Source organism: Mugil cephalus, chromosome 18 (assembly GCF_022458985.1).
Source record: "Mugil cephalus isolate CIBA_MC_2020 chromosome 18, CIBA_Mcephalus_1.1, whole genome shotgun sequence".
Lineage (NCBI taxonomy): Eukaryota > Metazoa > Chordata > Actinopteri > Mugiliformes > Mugilidae > Mugil > Mugil cephalus.
In genome coordinates this window covers 12,450,129-12,470,118 of record NC_061787.1, presented here as the reverse complement: position 1 = coordinate 12,470,118, position 19,990 = coordinate 12,450,129, and the positions used below count along the sequence as shown (strand labels likewise).

The 19,990-nt window shown below is 43.6% G+C and overlaps 1 protein-coding gene across 6 annotated transcripts in view; it reads right to left on the bottom strand.

Moving 5' to 3' along the window:
• dpp6a (dipeptidyl-peptidase 6a) overlaps positions 1-19,990 on the bottom strand; it is a 197,707-nt gene that overhangs the window by 85,961 nt on the left and 91,756 nt on the right. Inside the window, exon 1 of one of the 6 annotated variants that reach the window (XM_047568431.1) lies at positions 4,852-5,167. The exons of the other annotated variants lie outside the window; for them this stretch is intronic. Coding sequence (XP_047424387.1) covers positions 4,852-4,908 — 57 coding nt within the window. The 5' untranslated portion in view covers positions 4,909-5,167. Of the gene's footprint in view, positions 1-4,851; positions 5,168-19,990 lie in introns of those variants that run through there. 6 annotated transcript variants of the gene reach the window in all.

The following is a 19,990-nucleotide window of genomic DNA, read 5'->3' as shown; positions in this document are numbered from 1 at the left end:
ACCGGGCTTGTAAGCTCTGGTGAACAGTGTCACTTTATGTACAGATAAACCGCTGAAACTGTATACAAGAGGCACGTTCCCGCTAAAACACAAAAGCCAAAGCAGGTGGCGCGCAGACGATGCCACCGCGGCCCCACTGTGTGTCTTGTTGCTTCTTTAATTAACATCTGTTTAAGCACTTATCACTCAAGCTATTTATCAGCAGGCCACTGAGGTGGCAGCTCCACCGCAGCGAGCTGAGTGAAACAGAAAGCACGCAGACTCCTGTCGTCAGTCGGTTGTTATTTAAACTTTTCCCCCACCCTAAAAAGACCGCCTTCCCCTTCTCAACTTCCTCCTGTCGATATTTCGGTTTGACTTTCAAGTGAACATCAAATCTTTTGCTTGAATTTATCAGCTGGAGGCAGATGGGCTCCATGTCAAATAAACAACATTTTATCAATATCTGACAAAAGCACACGCTCAGAAACCTTAATGTGACATTGGGTGCTATCGGGTTACTACGTGGGTATCTTTCCTCGGAGGAAACACATTATAAGCCCCGAACAAATTTACGAGGACTTTTTCTTGCACAGTGTTTTTCTCTTTAACTCAAAATAGCAAAACTCTGCACTGCGCTCACAGACAGTCACATGCATCATCTGGTACATATAATAACAAGAGCCACCCCCAGTCACCTGCCAGCAAACAGCTCAGCGGGCTGATAATAGCTACTCCTCTTTCAGTGGCATTCATGAATCACAAATGCAAAGAGAACTTTTTTTTTTTTTTTTTAATGACATGGTACCAACACAAAGCTATAGAGTGAATAACAAGTGAGTTCCAGCATTTTGACCAACTCTGTGACTCTCTCTCTGTCTTTGGCCGTTGGTTGTATTTCTCTTCAAGAACCCCCGCAGGCTGCTCCGCTCAGGCTGTTACTCAAGCTGCCGCAATGGCATGATCTGAGGTTCTCGCTTTGAATTCCTCCCGTCCAAATCCTTTATTGCTCTGCTACTACGAGAGGCTACAAATTGAATTTTAACAGGGCACATTTTATTTTTCCGTTTCCCACAGTTCCTCTGCCCGAAGCTTGCTTTTCTCACTAAAGGTTTCCAAGGTTTGCCGGTTACCAAGAGAGCGGAAAAAGACGCTCTGAAAAGGTTTGTTATTGGGCCGAATGGCTGAGGCGTCTTCTCTGTTGTCTCGTACCCATTAAAAGCTCGGTGCCGTGTTCACGCTTTAAAGCCACACTGTGCCACAATGTGACGAAATAACTGAGGAATCGGAACTTGGAAAATGAGACATCGGTTAAACTGCTCACGGCACATGTATGTTAAGCCAGCAAGTTCATGAAATTAGAGATTTAAAACATGTTCTTCCCTGGATCCCTGAATATCATATCGTTAATAGTTATTTTTGTTAGTGAAGAATCCATAATGGTGGGTAACTGGTGGGTCCAACACCGTTGCCACTAGTTGGACCACGGTCTCTTTGAATCACAAAGACTGTCACAACGATACGGCCATCTATGATAAATGAACTGCAGAGCAAATAACCAACGATATCCAGAAGAGGCCAGCTCCACAGTACAGTTCATAGCCCTTTTCCTAACAGCAGCTTTTCCAGTTATCCATTGTGATTGACAAATACAGATTACCGCCACCTGCTGCTGCACAGACCCGTTTGCTTCCACGCAGGCACAGAAAGCACTGCACGTGTCAGCTGGCTTTAGTCTCTGCGATGTGTTCAAGCGCAAAGTTTTGGTCCAGACACAGGCGCCTTGAGGCAGTACAGTCGGATTTCCTCGCCTCTTTGATGGCGTCGCTACCTTCAGACTCCCAATTGCAGCACTCCAGCGGTACAGCCCTTTCTTTGCAATGACCCAAAGATAAGTGTATTTTGTCAACAGCCTCATATGAGCCCAAAGTGTCTTCTGTCTACAAATGCATTACCTCATCTCCCTCAACTCGACCCCTCACACCTTCAGATCCGGCACCTTGTCGCCGTAATGAGGGTTAGTGATGTGACGCTCTCAGTGTGCTGCAGCTACTTGATTACTGGAGAGCTGTTGCTGCTATCTCCAGGGAGCTGCCCTCTATCTCCGTCCTCTGTCCCTGGTCCATAAGCCCTGCGAGCAGACCATCAATCAGCAGGCCACAGCAGGACCTCACGTAATCACAGCGGCCGGTGTATGTTTGTGTGCCTGGATGCAACGCGCGCGGGGGCCCCCGTGTGCAGACATGCATGTCTTTGTTACATTGCAGGTTTTACAGCCTAATGTGGCTGAAGCAATTTTTCACTTTGCTGGAGCTTCACGCCTCAGGAAAATCCACTGACAGCCACCATTAACTATCTACTGATGTTCTAGCATCACCAGGTCTCTAATCTTCCCAGTAATTACAGAAAAAGGTCACTTTGTGCTGATGGTAAATACTATTTTAGTAGCCTAAAAACTAAGCCGTTCGGCAAAGATCATGAATACACAAGCGCAGCCACTGAGCTAAAAAGAAAAAGCTGACATTAAGGCTGCAATTGCTTAGCATTTATTGGCTAGGCTGATCTTTTTCAGTAAATTCCAATTATTCTGCAAAATACAATACAAATATAAATGATGATAATAAAATTTATTTTTGTGGTGCCATTTAATTTCTCCCAAGGTCGTCTTACAAAGAATAAAATCATTTTAAAACAACACACAAAAACAACAAACAGTGGACAGGGAGGGCAATGCAGGGCAAGAAGCGGGGTTCAATTATAGCGAGTAAGACAGTTTGAATAGATGAGGTTTGAGTTATTTGTGATTTGAATGATGAGAAGGAGTCTGACTGACGCATGTGAGCGGGGAGCGAGTTGCAGAGGGAGTAGTAGCAGATGTTGAGCGAAGGGTGCAACGGGGGGAGGGTGGACGCCTGGGGTAGGTCACACAGGTAAGCTGGGGCCAGATTGCGGAGGGCTTTGCGGGTTGGAATTTAGGTTCTTGTATTGGATGTGGTATTGTACAGGGAACCAGTGGAGTGAGATGTGAACAGGGGTGATGTGCTCAGATGATTTGGTGCGGGTGATGACCCCGGGCGCCAGAGTTCCGGGTGATTTGTCGTCTGTTGATGAGTTTGGTGGGAAGGCCGCCGAGGAGAGCGCTACAGTGATCTATACGGGGTGTGATGAATTAATGGACCGGGATTTCAGCGGTGGATCGGGACAGTGACGGGCAGAGGTGGATGTTTTTTTAAATATGATGAGCAAATGAGAGGGCACTGTACAGAATGACACTGAGGATTTCGACATGGGGGGAAAAGGGTGCAGGGAATCCGTCGATGGTGATGATGGGTGGGGCTGAGGTGAGGTGTGGATTTGGAGCTGATGAGCAGGGCCGAGGTCTTGCTGCTGTTAAGCTTAATAAAGCTCCTGCAGAGATGGCGAGAAATGGTGTAAAAAGCCATAAACTGTAATCTTTACCATTGAGAAGCTGCCGCCAGAAAACTTCCAGTAATGACAAATGATTACTTCATTATTATATGTATGTTGACTAATTAATCACTTCAGCACAATCTATGATCAGCTCTGTGGTGGTTTAGTTAGGGCTGTGCGGTCTGCGATGCATGTGCAGGGTGTGACTAGTGGTCCTCTGGGTCCCTCAGAGAGTTTGACGGACAGTCTGCTGCTAAATCACAGCAGGGGATGATTGTCTGCCTGGCAAGATAAAGCCAAGTGTCCCTCTCACCTTTTCTGTCATTTCTGGACAGGTGCAGCGCACAGGTGGAGGGTGGCACTGACAGATGTCTTGATGTGCTGACTACGGAGACATGAAGCGGCGTAATTCAGGAATTTGAAAACAAAAACAAAACTTTATTCTCAACTGAAATGAGTTTCGTGTTTGAAAATCAAATCCTAATTGGATAACAGAAGAAATTGGCCGTCATACTCAGTCAGGTCAGAGTCCTGATTGTGCTTTTAAAAAAAAATATTTGCGAAATTGGTGCATTTTTAATTTCAGGGTACAGTTAGTAAAAAATGTTAAGTGACATTTCAATGAGGGGGAACCATATAGAAGGTGGTTCGTGATTGAGTTATTGTTCCAATCTGCTGGATCTGCACTGTAGGAGGAGGTGTATTATATGTTAACCTTGACATTAGCATCGTTTTAAATATTCATGCTCAAAATTCAACTGTTCATTAGTTGGTTATTCTACGCAGTCTGGTCAAGAGATGCTCCATCATTACCAGCTGACTGATGGAGGTTGGGAATGAAACAGAGAAGAGCTGCCCTGCACCACAGCAAAATGCAACAGTGTCCCCATCCTTCATACTGGAGTAACTCCGCACATGTAATAAGGTCGCCGGCTGAAAACTCGGAAACAACGTCCGCTGCGTTCTCATCTAAATGCGCAGGAAACTGTTGATATGATCGCCAATCGCACTTTCGCAGGCCTTTCCACACGCACAGTCTGATTCAAGTTGGCTTAATTGAACAGATCTGCGCGTCCTGCTGCAAGGTGAAGCGCGCCGGATGAGAAAACCGCCCGCCGTCTCCCGTGCGTAAAGTGACCAGATAATTATGACCTCCTAATAATAACAACGATGATGATGATGATGACGACGACGAAGACTAGAGCACGCTTTAAAATCCCACAGTCGTGATGGACAGAGAGCTGTGACTTCCAAATGACTCGTGAGTGCAAACGCCTAGTGCGAACGTGTTAACATTTTCCCCCAAAACGCACCGTTTGAATCGGTCATAATAAAAAAAAAAAAAAAAAAGTCACCGCAGCGTCTCCTGCGAACATCATTCAGCGCTGGACAACCAGAGCGGGGTGACACAGGTTAATGGTGAAATTAATATGCGAGGGGCATGTAAGAGAGAAGCTCTACCTGTTCTTGCTGATGAGCCGTTTTCGTCGGTGCATTGCCTTCCTTCGCGGTGGTCATGATTTCCCCCAAAGCTGAGAGAAACTGTTGTTTCCCCGGCAGGAGGAAGAATGGAGGAGAAAATGCAAATACGGAAAGATACACCGGTGCAGCAGCAGCAGCAGAAGCAGCGGCGGCAGCAGCAGCGGGAGAGAACCAATGGGCAAAAGAATAAAGGTCTGTTCACGGCGCCCACAGGCTATACGTTAGTGGCGAACAAGGTGTGAAATAACAAGTGGTGGAAGGACGCGCTGCTGAAGATGAGGAAAGGCAAAAGATTCTCCAAGGGAGAAGAAAAAAGAGAGGAGGTGGAGACAGGAGGGGGAGAGGGAGAGGGGGGGGGGGGGGGGAAGAGAGAGAGGCGCGCATCTCTTCTTTAAACGGTGGATGCGGGACTCTGCGTGAGACATTTAATATTCCACGGGCGCGCACACACATATACATATACCCTCAGCCAAACAGGCGAATGGTAGCAATTAAACATGTACTCCGGAATTAAGCACTGAAATTTTAATAGTGAACTCGCGAGGAACACAAGTTCATGAAATATTCATTGGGAACAACAAGGACATCCTAACACGAACCATTTTAATCACACGCTGAATCGCGTGGGTATTTATGTTACCAAAGAAAGCCCCATGTCATTAAGCAACATATATTTTTTTTATTATTTCAAAGGCAGTGTTGTGGTTAAAGTTGGCAATCTATGAGAGTAGAAATTACCTAGTTTTCAGGCAGTAATTATAGAAACGAAACTCCAGTGCTTTGCTGCACGGACGCATCAGTAATGGAACCGAAACACCAAGTAGGTTGAATGTAATGTACCAGGATTAAATATTAGGCTCATAGAGGAGCAGTGGGGTAATAACACTGAGTGGTGGGTATGTTGAAATTATGTTTAAGACATGAGTGGTTGTAAAAAGCTATGAGCCAGAGGATGAAGTAGTTGCAGTAAAGTGGGTTTCGTAAGTAGCCTGGCGAAAAAAAGAAGAAGAAAAAAAAAACTAAAACTAATTTTAATAAAGTTCAGCCTGCTGGAGGTTTTAACATCTGTGAGACTGAAACAGCAACAAAAAAAAAAAAAAAAAAAAAAAGTTTGAACTGCAGTAAAGCCTCTCGTGTTGTCTACATTTCACGATAAGAACCAAAGTTCTTCTCGAGAGCTTGTTCAATTAATTACGACTGCAAGAGGCGTTGTACAATCCCCATTAAACACCGACAGGAAATGACTTGCTGTGATTTGCTCCGAGATGTACTTAATGTTAATTAATACCATAGTCACCAGTTTGAATCTTTATATTGCAGGTTTGAGCCCGAATGTGCTGCACTGTTAATTAAAATCAGGTGGCAACCGGGTGAAGTCAATTACCTTCCAATCCCAAATGAATATCTGCAACGGGGCTTCATGTGACCAACAGAGCACAACAGGCAGAAAACAGCCTGCTCTTAAAAAAAAAAAAAAAAGAGTCAGCCTCGAAGGAGAAATCCACTTTCAGATACCCTTGAATGAGATATCTTTTTGTTGTTTTGCGCCAAGATGTGGTTTTCTAACTCACTTTCAATGGGTTTCGGTTTTCTCTGCATTCGCATGAACGACTTTCAGAAGTCTTCAGGGAAAAGGATTTGTCTGTGCTGTAAATGTGGTGGTGGCTACTGTAAACCAATAAAGCACCGTTTGATGTCTGGGGTATCTTAACCCAACATCTGCATTCATACGCAAGTTACCACGTCATCTGCCTGCTTTACAAATACTGTACTAGGTGGCAGTACCACTGTCCCACTGACAACTGACCTAGCTTTTTATTGCATGGCATCGACACATCCTTGATCCTTGTTTTTCCATAGACTTTAATATAAAATAGTGGTACAAAACAAAACAGTAACAGAAGGTTATGACCAACCCAAAGAAACTATGTCAAGTAAATAGAGTATGTTTAATTTTCCTAAAACACAATGCGCAAGATCTTCAGTCATTCATTCCCAAAGCTGGTGTCCAGAGGTGTCCTACCCAGACACACTGTTTTACTGTCCAGAGCCTCCAGATTAATAAATTATCAATATGTTTTTCAGCGTTGCTTGACAGACAGCTTGGCACCAAGCAGTGGCACTTTGCTTACTTAGCTTTGTGATAGACTGACTGACACATTTGATCATATTTGTTTAAAAAATAAAAGCTAAAGTCCACAAGACTTTGGAGTAAAATAGTGGTGCAACAAAACAGCACAGCACTAGAATTACATTAGTTTATACATGAGCCAAATGTCAAATTATGATATGTCCACTCCGACCTCATAGGACATGCAAGACACTGGTCCAGCTTCCATCATGTCCCTTCAGTTTCAAGTTGGTGTAATAACCTCAGTCTCAGTTTAGAGGTGTACTACTAGAACTTCTGCTTCTGTTCTGTTGTGAAATATTTACATTTACTAGTTAGCAATAGCAAAGCAGTATGACAACTCACTTAGATTTGTTTAAGTCTATAAATTAGAAGGTTGAGTCCAGAGTCTGTTAGTAGCCTGCAAAGAAGACCACTACAATATATTCTTTACATAACACAGGTCAGAGGAGGCTATGAATAACTGTACAGTTAGTAGGAATCGCTGACCTATTAATATTAAAATAATGGGAGTAAAAGAAGTTTGTCCTTGTTCATCCACAAAGCCTCTGTGATGAAGTAACACAGGTAATTTGTTTCACCCGTGGGAAATTGGGCAGCACAGCAATCAGAACACCCCTCATTAGTGAGTTCCTAGCTTTTTGGCAATAACTCTAAATTCTACAATGTATCAACTGGAGACTCATTGGAGATCAACATCTCTGGATTTATTGCTGGTTCAACCAACTGCGCCTACATTATGAAATCAGCTGTGTAGAATATAGGATTGTTTAACCCTAGCAATGGGAGTGGCAACACAAACTATTACTAGACCAAAGTGCAAGGAAAAAATTAGTGTTCTGACATTTCATTAAAAAACAGTCCAACATAACAGGACCTAAGAAATAGTTGTGATTCATATTTGAAATATGTCAGTCCGGACCATAGTGGTGGACCAGCCAGCCAATCAAAACACAGGCCATTATTCCTCTGGCCATGTTGAAGCATGTACTGACTATGGATGCACTGGCAACACATTGGCTGTATTGCATTAAGTTCTACTTTCTACATGATATTAATTAAGAAATCAACTTCCTGGTCCTTCAAAATGTATTTGTCTGCCTTTCAAATACGTCACACAACACCTAACGGTTGTGCAGCAAATTTTGAAACACGAAAAAAAAAAAAAACGAAAGCCACCCAGAACCGTCCACTTGTGGCTCCAAAACACATTCTTCCCCAACTCAGCCTGCGCTTACCATCAAGAGGATGATGTATGAAACCGAAACAACTTCTCAACAGCCAATCAATCAGCTCCCGACTAATGACGGACACTTTCGGCCAAAGCCTCATTGGCTGGTGACGGATGCTGTGTGGTCAGGCCGCCGCAGCCAAGAACACAGAATAACTACCTCACGGCGGCCGTGTTGCAGAGTGAGTGTACCGACCTCACGTCTGATGCTGACAAATGGACAAGAGGCGGCAGTGATGAATGCCCCCCAGGGTGGCCCTGCTTAAATACACATGCCTAGAAAGTTGGGAATTAACTGACTGGCAGTGCCAACCTGCCAAAACAAATGAAGTCATCCACTCACTTGTGCCTCATCGTTTCACTGCCAATGCCGAGTTAACAGGAAAACCCAATGAACTGCGAGCGCTTTTGCCTAATTAAAACTTCACCACAATCAATACTTGCCACAATCTTAAAATCCTATACACTCGATGAGTTATATGTTGGTACTGATTGTAGCTCCACAATTAATGGAAACAAAATTGTGGTTAGTGCTTGATTATGATTATATAGATAAAAATAATTGCTTTCGTTAAAGAGGGATTTCCAATTAACCCTGTACATTTTATATTTAGGTTGCTTCAATGCAACAAAGAGATTTACTGGACGACGCACCAGGTCTGCAGAGCTTATTACACATACATGATTTAAAAAATAAAAATAAAATAAAAGAATATGAACAAACAGGAGAACTGGAGGCTTGAAAATAAGACGAGGAGATGCTAGGGCAGCCTGTCTGCAAAGCCACCAGAAATCGTTTCGCAGATTGAATTCATCTTCTGTTTTCTTCCTTTAATTTGATTTCAGAAGCAGAAACCAAAGCAAAGTCTGTCCGAGGCCTTTAAGCAAACAGCGTTTCCTGGAGTGCTCCACTTGTACAGCTTTTTTTAATTGAGATATTTGGGGAACTAAAGCATTAAATCCCCGTTAACACCACTGGGTGCGAGGAGGATCATGCACATTACATGAAAATCTGGTGTGTTTTTTGATCAACTCTCTTGTTGAAACTCTCCGGAGCGAGAAATCGCACACGGAATGAGCGCAGCAGCGCGGTATATTCTCAGAGAACCGAGCATATTGTGTTGTTTTTCTCCGGCGCCTGCGCGCACACGCACATACAGTCCCCTTGATGGGTCTTAAGTTTATGCACGCACACGTCCATCTATAAAATGTGTCCCTGCACACCCATTTGTAGAGAAAATGGAATCTAAAAAAAATGTATTTTCTGAGTTATAGCCAGCTTCACTGTCCCAGAACATATTCTGTCATTGCAAATGGCCAAAACCATCTATCAGCGTTACTTTAATTCCTATATCAAACCCTTCAACGGGCCCAGTCGTCATTCTGTGGAATAGCCAAGTGTAATGGAATGGCACAAAAACAAAAGTTGCTCAGCACTGTAACACGCCATGACTGGTTTTGATTAAATGTTTTGGGGAAGTATCTGTTTCCTTGCGGGCTCCAGTGTTCTTTCTCTGGGGAGTGCATTCTGATATGGAAAAATCTTGTATATGATGAAGGGAGTTTGCTCACAAAATAAGACCAATATCACCCCGGAGAGAGAGGTCGAGCATGCTGCAGCTAAGTGATTACTCTGGCACTGACAGAGAGCGAGACCAGAGGTCTGAGATTCACTCTCCGAGGCTCGGCTTCCCAGCAGGTGGTGCGTCATGCGACCGGGCGCCTCAATTTTTCCGCGCTTATTTGTCTGACACACGACAGCAAGCACTGGGATATCTGAGGGAGGGGAAAGGTAATTGCTTTTCCATCTTTCCCTCCTGCTCACTCTCCCTGCGAAAAAGTCTTTGTGAGGTCCTTGCGTAAATACAGCTCCGAACCATCATCCTGACTGAGAGCGGGTGCATCAGGATGTAGTTTCTCCTCTTGGCGGCATACAGCACTTTATGCCAGGTGTGACTCATCAGCCTTCACACCACTCAGCCGTGAAATGTCAACAGAGCCGGATTCTACAACCAGGCCTCTGTCTCCGGCACTGGGCGTATTTGTAGCGGTGAATGAGTTTTCACCCTGTTCCTTGTTACCATACTCCGTGTATTCATCTTCTACCCTCTGGAACCTTAAATTTAAGAAGCAGAAGCCAATCAGGTCCGCTGATGTCTTCAAACACACACTTGAGGTGTGTGTTTTTTTTTCCTTGGCACACAGTCTTAATTCTTCTTTGTGTTCGTATCCTAAAGTTTCGCTCCTCGTTGCCCACTTCACAATCCTGTTTTTTTCCCAGAGCTAATAAATGCTAATGACATATTCTTAACAGGTACCGCATGAACATCATCTTGTTTTTGAAAGGCTCCATTGTCATGACAACGGGAACTGCTTCATGCATTAAATGAGGTTTGCTCGGGATTGCTTTTTTGTCAGTTCTTTGTGTTGTGAATCGCATAATATGCTTCAAAAACTGATCCGACTGTGAATAGCTTGTTGAAATTACCCTTTGAAAAATGTCAGTGATGGAAAAGAAATGACTTTTTGTTTCGTGCAGCACATATCCCAAACGCAGAAACTATACATTTTTAGGGGAAACTTTAAAACAATGCAATCAAAGCAAAATGCGATTAAAATCACTGTCTCACATGCTCTTTCCTCACATGACAATAGGCTGATTCAGTGGCGTGTCACTTCTTCCGAGGACTCACACCACAACGATGTCCCACTTTCAAAACACCACCTGCTGACACATTTAGGGTCCCCGCTAAAAGGCCGGCACACTGCAACGCATCTCGGCGTCGGACGAAAGGAGAGCACCCGATACTGATCCAGACACCGTCGAAAAGCCTCGCTGCGCCGAAATAGATTTCAGCACCACTTAACGGACAGCTCCGACGGTGCATTTCACCGCCACATCCAGGACTCCTTTCAAGGGGAAGTGGGAACCCAGAGAGAAAAATACCAGCACAATGGGCATCTTCCGCTTGTCCAGGAAATGGCGAGAGCTGCAGCCATGAGAAAATGATGTTGAAAAGGCATCAAATGTCATCAGGGTCCGGTCTTTATTATGAGTTGACAAGACCGGAAAAGTGTCACTCTTGTATGATGGCAGCTTTCATAAGGTGAGGGAAGGTAACTATTTGAATAACACAGGCGATCGTGCACATGACTTAGCCACTTAAAGCGAGGCAGAGATGATGTACGAAATAATTCAACAGGATATTTTAATCGATGAATTAACTGCATAGTGCAGCAATCGATATTCGGTGAACTTTTAAAACAGCCCCGGCTCTCATAGGGACAATTGTTCAAGGTTGGATGTTCCAAACACCGCGGTAATCTTCATTTCGAAAATCCCATTACTGAGCTTTTATCGAAGGTAGAGGGGTATTTTTTTTTTAAAAAAATCTGCTGATGCTGACATATGTGATGGCAGCACCACGCAATCTACACCGATCAAACGTAACATTATGACCACTGACAGGTGAAATAGATAACACTGATCATCTTGGGACTATACAATGTTCTGCTGGGATACTTTTGGACTTTACCAAATGTACCACCCACCTAGACCAGACCTGGCGCCCCAACCCCATAGCAACGACACAGCAGGATGCAGCCCCCAGGGTTTAGGGGGGAAAAAAAGAAAAAAAAAGCACAAGGTGTTGACTTCAAATTCACTAGATCCACAGATGCCTCAACCCATAGGGCCAAAAGCCTCCACTAACAATATTCTGTTACAAGACACCACAGGACACTCAGAAGACTCGTGTCCATTCTCTCATGAGTCAGAACTGTTTTGACATAAAATATGGGGCAGGTGGTCATAATAAATTTATTTTCACCACTGAAACCTACTTTTTTTTATTGAAAATTATATAAATTGAGTGTGAAACAGGACAGCGGGATGACAATTTTCTGTCATGTCAAGTGGGAACATCTCGTTCCCCATGATAACGCCGCAGACTAAACAGTACAACATGACCCTCTTGAATGAGCATGCTCTTAGGACTGACACCTTTCAATCAAGGGATCTACATGTCTTTCTCTCCATTTAATATAAAATTAAGATTTGAGCGTGTAACTAAGGCACAACAGCGTGGCTCGTGAGTAAACGTATGGCCGGTCAAAGCCGGCTACGAGGAGGTTTGTACAACAAAGGCGCATTTCTCACAATGCATGAAAGTGAAATGATTCTGAGATCCAACTGAATAGTTTACATGGACACAGAAAGAACGTAATCACAATTTCATACCCCAAAACATCAATCAGAATATAACATTGGTGTCAATGTGGTTTTATGGAAACAGGGACTCTACCAGAACAGTAAAAGAAAAACTTTTCTTTCCCCAACTTCATCAAAAAACATGTCCGAGATGGACCTCATTATTAATCAGTTCCAGCTTTGTTCATCTTCAAGTTTGAACAACGGGTTGTTTTGCTACCTCCATGTTTCTGTCCTGCCTGGAAGCTCATGTCATGTCTCCAGATGTTTACTGCAGGTGCTGCCCCGCCCATAAACACCTAAGCAAATTGTTTGGAAGTGTCATGTCATAATTTATTTATTAGATTGGCATTAGATTTTTAGAGACATGCACAAAGCTCAGATTATAACTGCAACCATGAAAACTTCCATATGTAGCGTGATTTCACCAAACTGCCCAGAGTGGATGTTAATGCTAAAGAGTTTAACGTTTATCTTCGTGAAATGCAAACGAGAAGATGCCTATATTATATATTCATTTAAATAACGTCTCAATTTCAGTTTGACCTCTTGACCTTAACACTGTAAATCAAAACCAAAATATTGGTTTCAACTGTCAACTATTTTCTGTGGTCTTTCAGTTTCAAGGGAGTATTTCTGTTGGCAGAGGTTTTACTTAGTTATAGAATAAAGTGAAACATGGATCGCTTCTAGGTGTCAAGCTAATAATGGTGACATATTAACATCCAGGCCACGTGGATGTTGTCGAGTTGTCGAAAGCTCTTTCAGCAAAATTGCCGTGTTGGTGTCAGGCCTGATCTGTCTAATAGTCAGTATTTGGATACATTTTTTTTCCCCCCCCTGCAAAATAAGTGCACACTGTAAGTAAAGAGGCCAAGTGATGTGACCATTAATACTAGTTACATGATATTGATATAAGTTATAGGAGACACCGTATTCTTTCATTTTAAAACTTTAATTAGCTATCCAAAGTCAAACTAACACTTCAAGAGCTTCCAAAAAGCAGCAACTATTGTTGCCAGTGGGATTAAACGGGTTAAGACCTTCAGGTTGTTCTGATTTAAGTGGTCACATGAGGCATTTTTACTCGGATCAGTAGAGAAATATTAAAAATGGCAACTATGGAAAAAAGGGGCCCGGTTAATAATTCAGAAGATGCTGGTACTTACATGACCAGACAGCAGAGACTTGTCTCAAAAGTGGAACGATGAGATACCAACATCTAGTCTTGCAGGGGGGAAAAAAAATACGTATTTCCACTGGACTCTTTCCCCTTTTCAAGTGACTGGACAGATGCAGCCCAACCCCTAATAATTCAAATAAGAAAACAGTTGCAAATAAATCGCTTCATTTTTAGGGATCACCAGGCAGAAATGGCTTAGAACTGAAATCGGCACATTTTTCCCTCACATAACGAGCACACTTGAGTGTTTACATGTGAGTCTAAACACAAATGCACAACCTGATTCTTAATTACACGCGGGTCCGGCTTTCTGGCAGTGTGCTCTGTTAAGGCTTATTCAATAAACAAGAGCCACCAAAATGTGCGGCTCAGCAGTTTAGTTCTTCTGCCTGAATGAGAAATAGAACAGTGAGTCCTAATCGTGTAAACAACTGCTTCATTCAACGGGGGTATTAAGATAATGCTCCAAAGTGACTTATGGGCTTTATGGTTAAGAGTGACCAATGTTAAAGGACCTCTTTATGGCCTTAAAGTACAGTTTGCGTAGTAGTGGCTCAGAAAAATGAAACGCATGCAAAATCACAATAATACTTTTCTTTTTTTTTTCTTGGGAAGTCATTTGTATTATCCACAACTGCACTGGTTGAGCTGGCTCCACCGCCGATGCTGCTCCCTCAGTCTCTAGACCATGATAAATCACGAGCCGGGGGAACATTTGTCACAGAGGGCCACATGTCCTTTCATCACACCAGGTCCCCCTCTCTCTCTCTCTCTTTTTTATTTTTTCTCCCCTTCCCTCGCCCGGTCCCACTCGCCTCTCATTCCTTCAACCTCCACGGTAGTTTCATTCCTCACAGAAAAGCTTTGTTGTGAATTTGTCACTGCCGCGCCGGAGCCTCTGTGCCCGCGCTGGCCGTGCCCTTGGGTTGCTAATAGGCCCTGGCGGTGCGTGGCGGCGCCGACAAAGAGGTGGAACTTGGTGGGGTGCTCTCTAACTGAGCCAGACGAAGAAAAGACGGTTATGCAGAGAGGCTTTTGACAGTTGCGCCACAGGGGAAATTTGAAACTTTATGGACATGTGCCACAATGAAATGGTGACGGATAATACAGACATATACCAGTGCTGCGAAGAGACAAATAAAAAGTACGCTACAATGGATGCTAAAAGAAGAAGGGGGACTTAGTAATGCCCAGAGGGGGGTAACACTGTAATTGGATCCTCTTTTATAGGCGCTGCTGGTGCCCATATCCTACTTGACGCATCCCTCCGAGTAGCGCAACAGACAAAAACCGAGCTCACCGTGATTTAACGGATGTGCCTTGTTATTTCACTTGAAAATAATGCGTCAGACAACTAGAGAGAGGCCTCAAAGTGAAGTCGGCAAACACATTCCCGTCCGCATCCCAAAGCCAGGAGTCAATACGGATCTATACCGTTAATTTTAGACGTCAGCGCCTCCGTCTGAAGCTTTGGAGATGGGAAAGATCGGCTCAGATCACAAGTTGATTCAAGAAGTAATTACAGAAGTAAAGGTGCTCCAGATATGCAGCTTATGCCCAAGGAGTATTCTTTTGTGTGGGGATGAGGTGAGGATGATTCGAAATATTAAAAGGTGAGATTTCCAGCGGGGGGATACTTCCTCGAAGCAGGCAATAAAATAACTCATTAAAACTTCTCGTCTCCTAAGACAGAAGATAAGCAACTGGGTGATGAGAGCAGAGCCTGACAAAGGCAGACCAAATAACCCCGACAGCGGAGATTGGTTATCAAAATCACCCCCTTTATCGAGCTTTTCTGATTCAATGTCAAATCCCGCACAGCGTATCAGTAATGACGTGGATTTTAATAACGAGGATTTATTTTTTATTTTCCCTGAATTGAGTTGATTATAAAGTGCAGAAGGCTCAGAACAATTTGCGAGCGCGTGCGTACCCAAAATGACATTTTCCGCGGAGCGCTCTCCGCTGACCCCGAACTGAATACCAGTGCAGACCAGCGCCTATAAGCAGATTTGCTGAAAACCAATTTCGGGCAAAGAAATAAAAATAAATACACTCGCTGTGATGAGTTTACATTCAGACATTCGGGGTGAAATCCAATGGAAAAGCCTCTGAAAGAAAATGTCTGTGTTTGATGTCTGACTCATTCCTTGCAGCGAGACTTTTGTTTTGGCAAATTTATAGGAGGCCTGGCACAAAAATCAAACGCGGAACAGAGAAAGACAAAGCTGGCTGTTGCTATACATACCAATGCTGCTCCGTGACACACCAGAGCGTAGGAATAAATCCTAACCAGGTAGGGGCCATTTCGGGAGGTTCTTAAAAGACAGGAAATAACAGGATTTGTTTTTCAACAGGTCTTTTTAATTGATTTTTTTTGTTATTTATATATTCCAGTTATAATCAGAATAATAGCTCAGTCACAATAACAAACGCTTCATGCAACCACCTCAATCAAATCCTACAGGTCTGATGGGACAGAGTTTTCAGCCAGATTGAGAGGGGTGGCGTAAACATTTGATCTGATTTGCACCAAACAATCACGAAACACTTAGTTTAGATTCTCATTTCTTTCTGACTGGGATAGATCCATTCTTTCTGTGCACGTTCCTTAGAGTAAACATCGGGTGACGAGTTTCCAGCAGGGAACATGAAGGCAGTAACACAACCAATTATTGAAACAAGCGAATGAAAAAATGAACCAACCCAAAGCAGAGTTGGGCAGTAGTGCTGAAAATCTAAGTTCATATTTTGTCATCTTGTTGTATTGTGTGTTGCCAATGACGTTGAAGGGAAAAAAAACACTTCTTTTTGTTATATTATTGGAAAATTTAACGGTGCACAGTGAGCAGAACCACTTGCCTCCACATCAAAAGTTCAAAGTTTATTCTGATTGAAGTTTTTTGGGCATTTAACACTTCTTTTTATTAAGCGTAAACATTTATGTTGGAATCACTAATCAGAATCATAAAGAAGTACAAAAGATTCACCACAACATCAGGACCACTGAGAGGAGAAGTAAATAATGTTGACTATCTTCTGACAATTCAATGTCCCGCTGAGAAACTTCTGGACCTGACATTCATGTGGATTTTACTTAGACGTGTACCACCCACCTAGACCAGACCAGACCCCCCCACCCCCACCCCCTCAACCCCGGTAGCAATGACACTCCTCGATGGCAGCAGCCATCCCCAGCAGGCACACTCACACAAAAAAACATTAGGAACAAGTCAAAAAAACATGATAACAGCACAACCCACAAGACCCAAAGGCCCCAACACTAACAACATCCTGTTGCCACCACAGGACGCCCTCAGAAGACCCGTGTCCATTCTCTTACGAGAGCACAACTGTTTCTGAGGCATAAGATGAAACACCTACGAAGTCACAAAGTAACTATTTTAAGTTGAGACACTTGGTCGTCATGGTTACGTCTTCTAATGTGTGTGTTTCTACTGCTAGCGGTAGCATTCCAATAGATAGATCATGACGAATGGGGTTCAAAAACGTTCGGGTCAATTGCCATTGCTCCCTGAAGTAGTTGTTCAAAGATTTACGCGACAGCATGTAAGCTGTGAAGGTTAATTGGTGAATAGATGCCCAATACAACTGAACATAACGACCTGCTTTGTTTGCAGCAGGAGAGCACAGGGGAGGTGGTAAAGGAAAGAGAATCTCTGACCGCTAGAAGCCAGCTCTCTCTCTGCCTCTCTCTCGTTCTCTTATCAAGCAACAGGCCAGCTGCTCGATCGCCCGGGGTGGATGACTTGACCTTCTACTGTTCCCCAGCAAGGGACACGAGCTGCAGAAGGATTTCCGATTGGCCGGGGCAAAACCTGCCTAACTAATTTACTTGAAACGGATTCGTGAGCAAATGCATTCTGCGACAAATATCAGGCCTGGCAGGCAGAGCTCTGCGGAGCGGAGGGCGAGCCGGTAAAGGACAGGAACAAAGTCTGACATCAGGAGGCAGAGGAAAGAACGAAAGATAACAAGAAAGGCGGGGGGGAAGAAAGGAGGCATCCTGCAGCCAATACACCATTAACCTGGATTTAAAAGCTAATATAAAATTATGTGAATCCATGGGAAGACATTTCAATTAGGATAAAGACAGTTTATGGTTCATCGGAAGATCTATAAAAATGTAAGTGAGACAGATAAAGCAATCCTTTGGTTTTACAAACTTCTCTCAGATCTCTCGTTTTTCACATTGAATCACGGAGACAAAACAAACGGTGAGTTTACAAATTCGATTAGTTAACTTTTATGACTAATATTTTAAAACGAACCAAATTAATTCATTGGATACGCGGTGGTATTTTCAACCAGTGAGAACTCGGTTGTACCAAAGAGTAAAATCAGCACCAGTGATTCTGTCACTGCAGAAACCGATGAAAAACATTTCCAACACCTTTCATAGTTCAGTCAAACCAGAATGTTTTTGTGTTAAGAATGAACGTATGCTGAAGTTTTAAATACGTACACCGATCAGACATTATGACCACTGAGAGGAGGTCATAATGTTGTCATCGGCCGTCTCGACCTGGAATTCTTGTGGATGTTACTTAGACATGTAGACCACACCTAAACCAGACCAGGCACTGCCACCCCATAGCAATGACACACCTTGATGGTAGCAGCCATCCTCAGCTAGATGTAGCCTAAAAGAAAAATGGTTTAGGAACAACTCAAAAAAAAACTCAAAAGTTGTTGACCTGGCCTCCAAATTCACTAGATCCCAAACTGCCATCACCAGATGCCACGGGACACCTCCAGGAGACCCGTGTCCAGGTGGCCATCCAAAGAGGAGCCACAAACATTCTAAGATAAAAGCGTAGGTCAACACATTTTACAGCAAACTGTGCTTTTTTTCTACACTGAATTACTAAACCATCCGCTTCTCCCTCCAGGACAAAGCTCCAAGTCCACATTCATGCTCTCGCAGATGCAACACAAGATAAATAGGCTGGGTTCTCTCGGAGCATTTCCTTGGTGGAACAGGGCCAAGTGAAAATATGTCAGATTCGTGTTTCGCAAACAGGGGTAGAAAAGTCGGCAATCTGCCTCCAATTTAATTAACACCACAGACTCAGAATCCATTGAAGACGTTTTGTTGTTTTTTTTCCTACCAGCTCTCACGGTGCGTGTCTGGTGTGCTGACAGGACGCCGCGGTGTGGTTCACATATCACCGTCGCTCAGGTCTGAGCTTTCAGGGGGGAAGAAATGATGGTCATAAATGAGAAAGTGGTGTTTGAAACAAAAATGACAACTTGAGCTGCGTTTGGACGCCTCCGCCTGCCGTCGCCCAAGAATGACAGTCTGGAAATACCAATGCACGGGCGCGTGTCAGCGAGCGAGTTACGCTTCTTGGGGGGAAACAGTGCACCCAGACTGTCAAATCAAAGGGAAATCAAAACAGCGCATGGTTGGCTGATCAAAGTGTCAATGAGGACCTGTGAGACTCCGCCACTTCCTGCTGAGCAGCAATACAAGCTGTTGGAGTGCAGGCGCCGTCGTCTCGGGAGGACAGACAAGCCTTCCGATGCGAAACATACTTTCCCTAGACAAACAGAACAAAGGTTGGAGAAGAGATGGAGACGATTACTCTGCTCTTGTGTATTATTTATTAGATAAAGGCTTTAGATTTCATGTAACAGCGATGCTCTAATTATACTCAATCACTGTTTCTATTTCTTCCTCTGATCAATCCAAACGATGAATGAAATATGAACTTATGAAGTGCACAGTATTACCACCGGATCCCAACATTAAATTACAGTTCTTGATATTCTGCGAATCCAAAGGGAGGGCGGGAGGGCCAGAGGGAGATGAGCAGGTTTTGAGCAAAGACAGGAACACTTTAACTTGACCTATTATCACAGGCAAGTGGCCGAGCTGTCAGAAGTCTCAGCACCTCATGTGGAGGAGTCAAACCGATGAAGAAGCACCATAAAATAAACAACGTCTCTAAGGAGCCACATAGATTCACAAAATAATACATAAAAAAATAACGTTAGACAAAAGCACGTACAGAAGGGATGCAAGCCGGCTATAAAGAGATTCAAACTGATTGCAAAGTCACTCAGAAACAACCAGAGAGACTCAAAACAGCCACAAAAAAATCCCACGTGGATTTGAGAATAAAGAAAATGAAAGGGGCGAACATCAATACAGTCGAGATTGCAACTGACGAAGAGATTTAAAACACCCAAGGAGACACAAAACAACCACGGAGAGACTCACTCAACTGCGAAGACCCTCCAAGGAGCCACAACGATTCAAAAACAAGGAAACATCGGGACAAATGTACGTACAAAAGAGATGCAAAATCGACGATAAAGAAACTCAAAGTGTCTGTA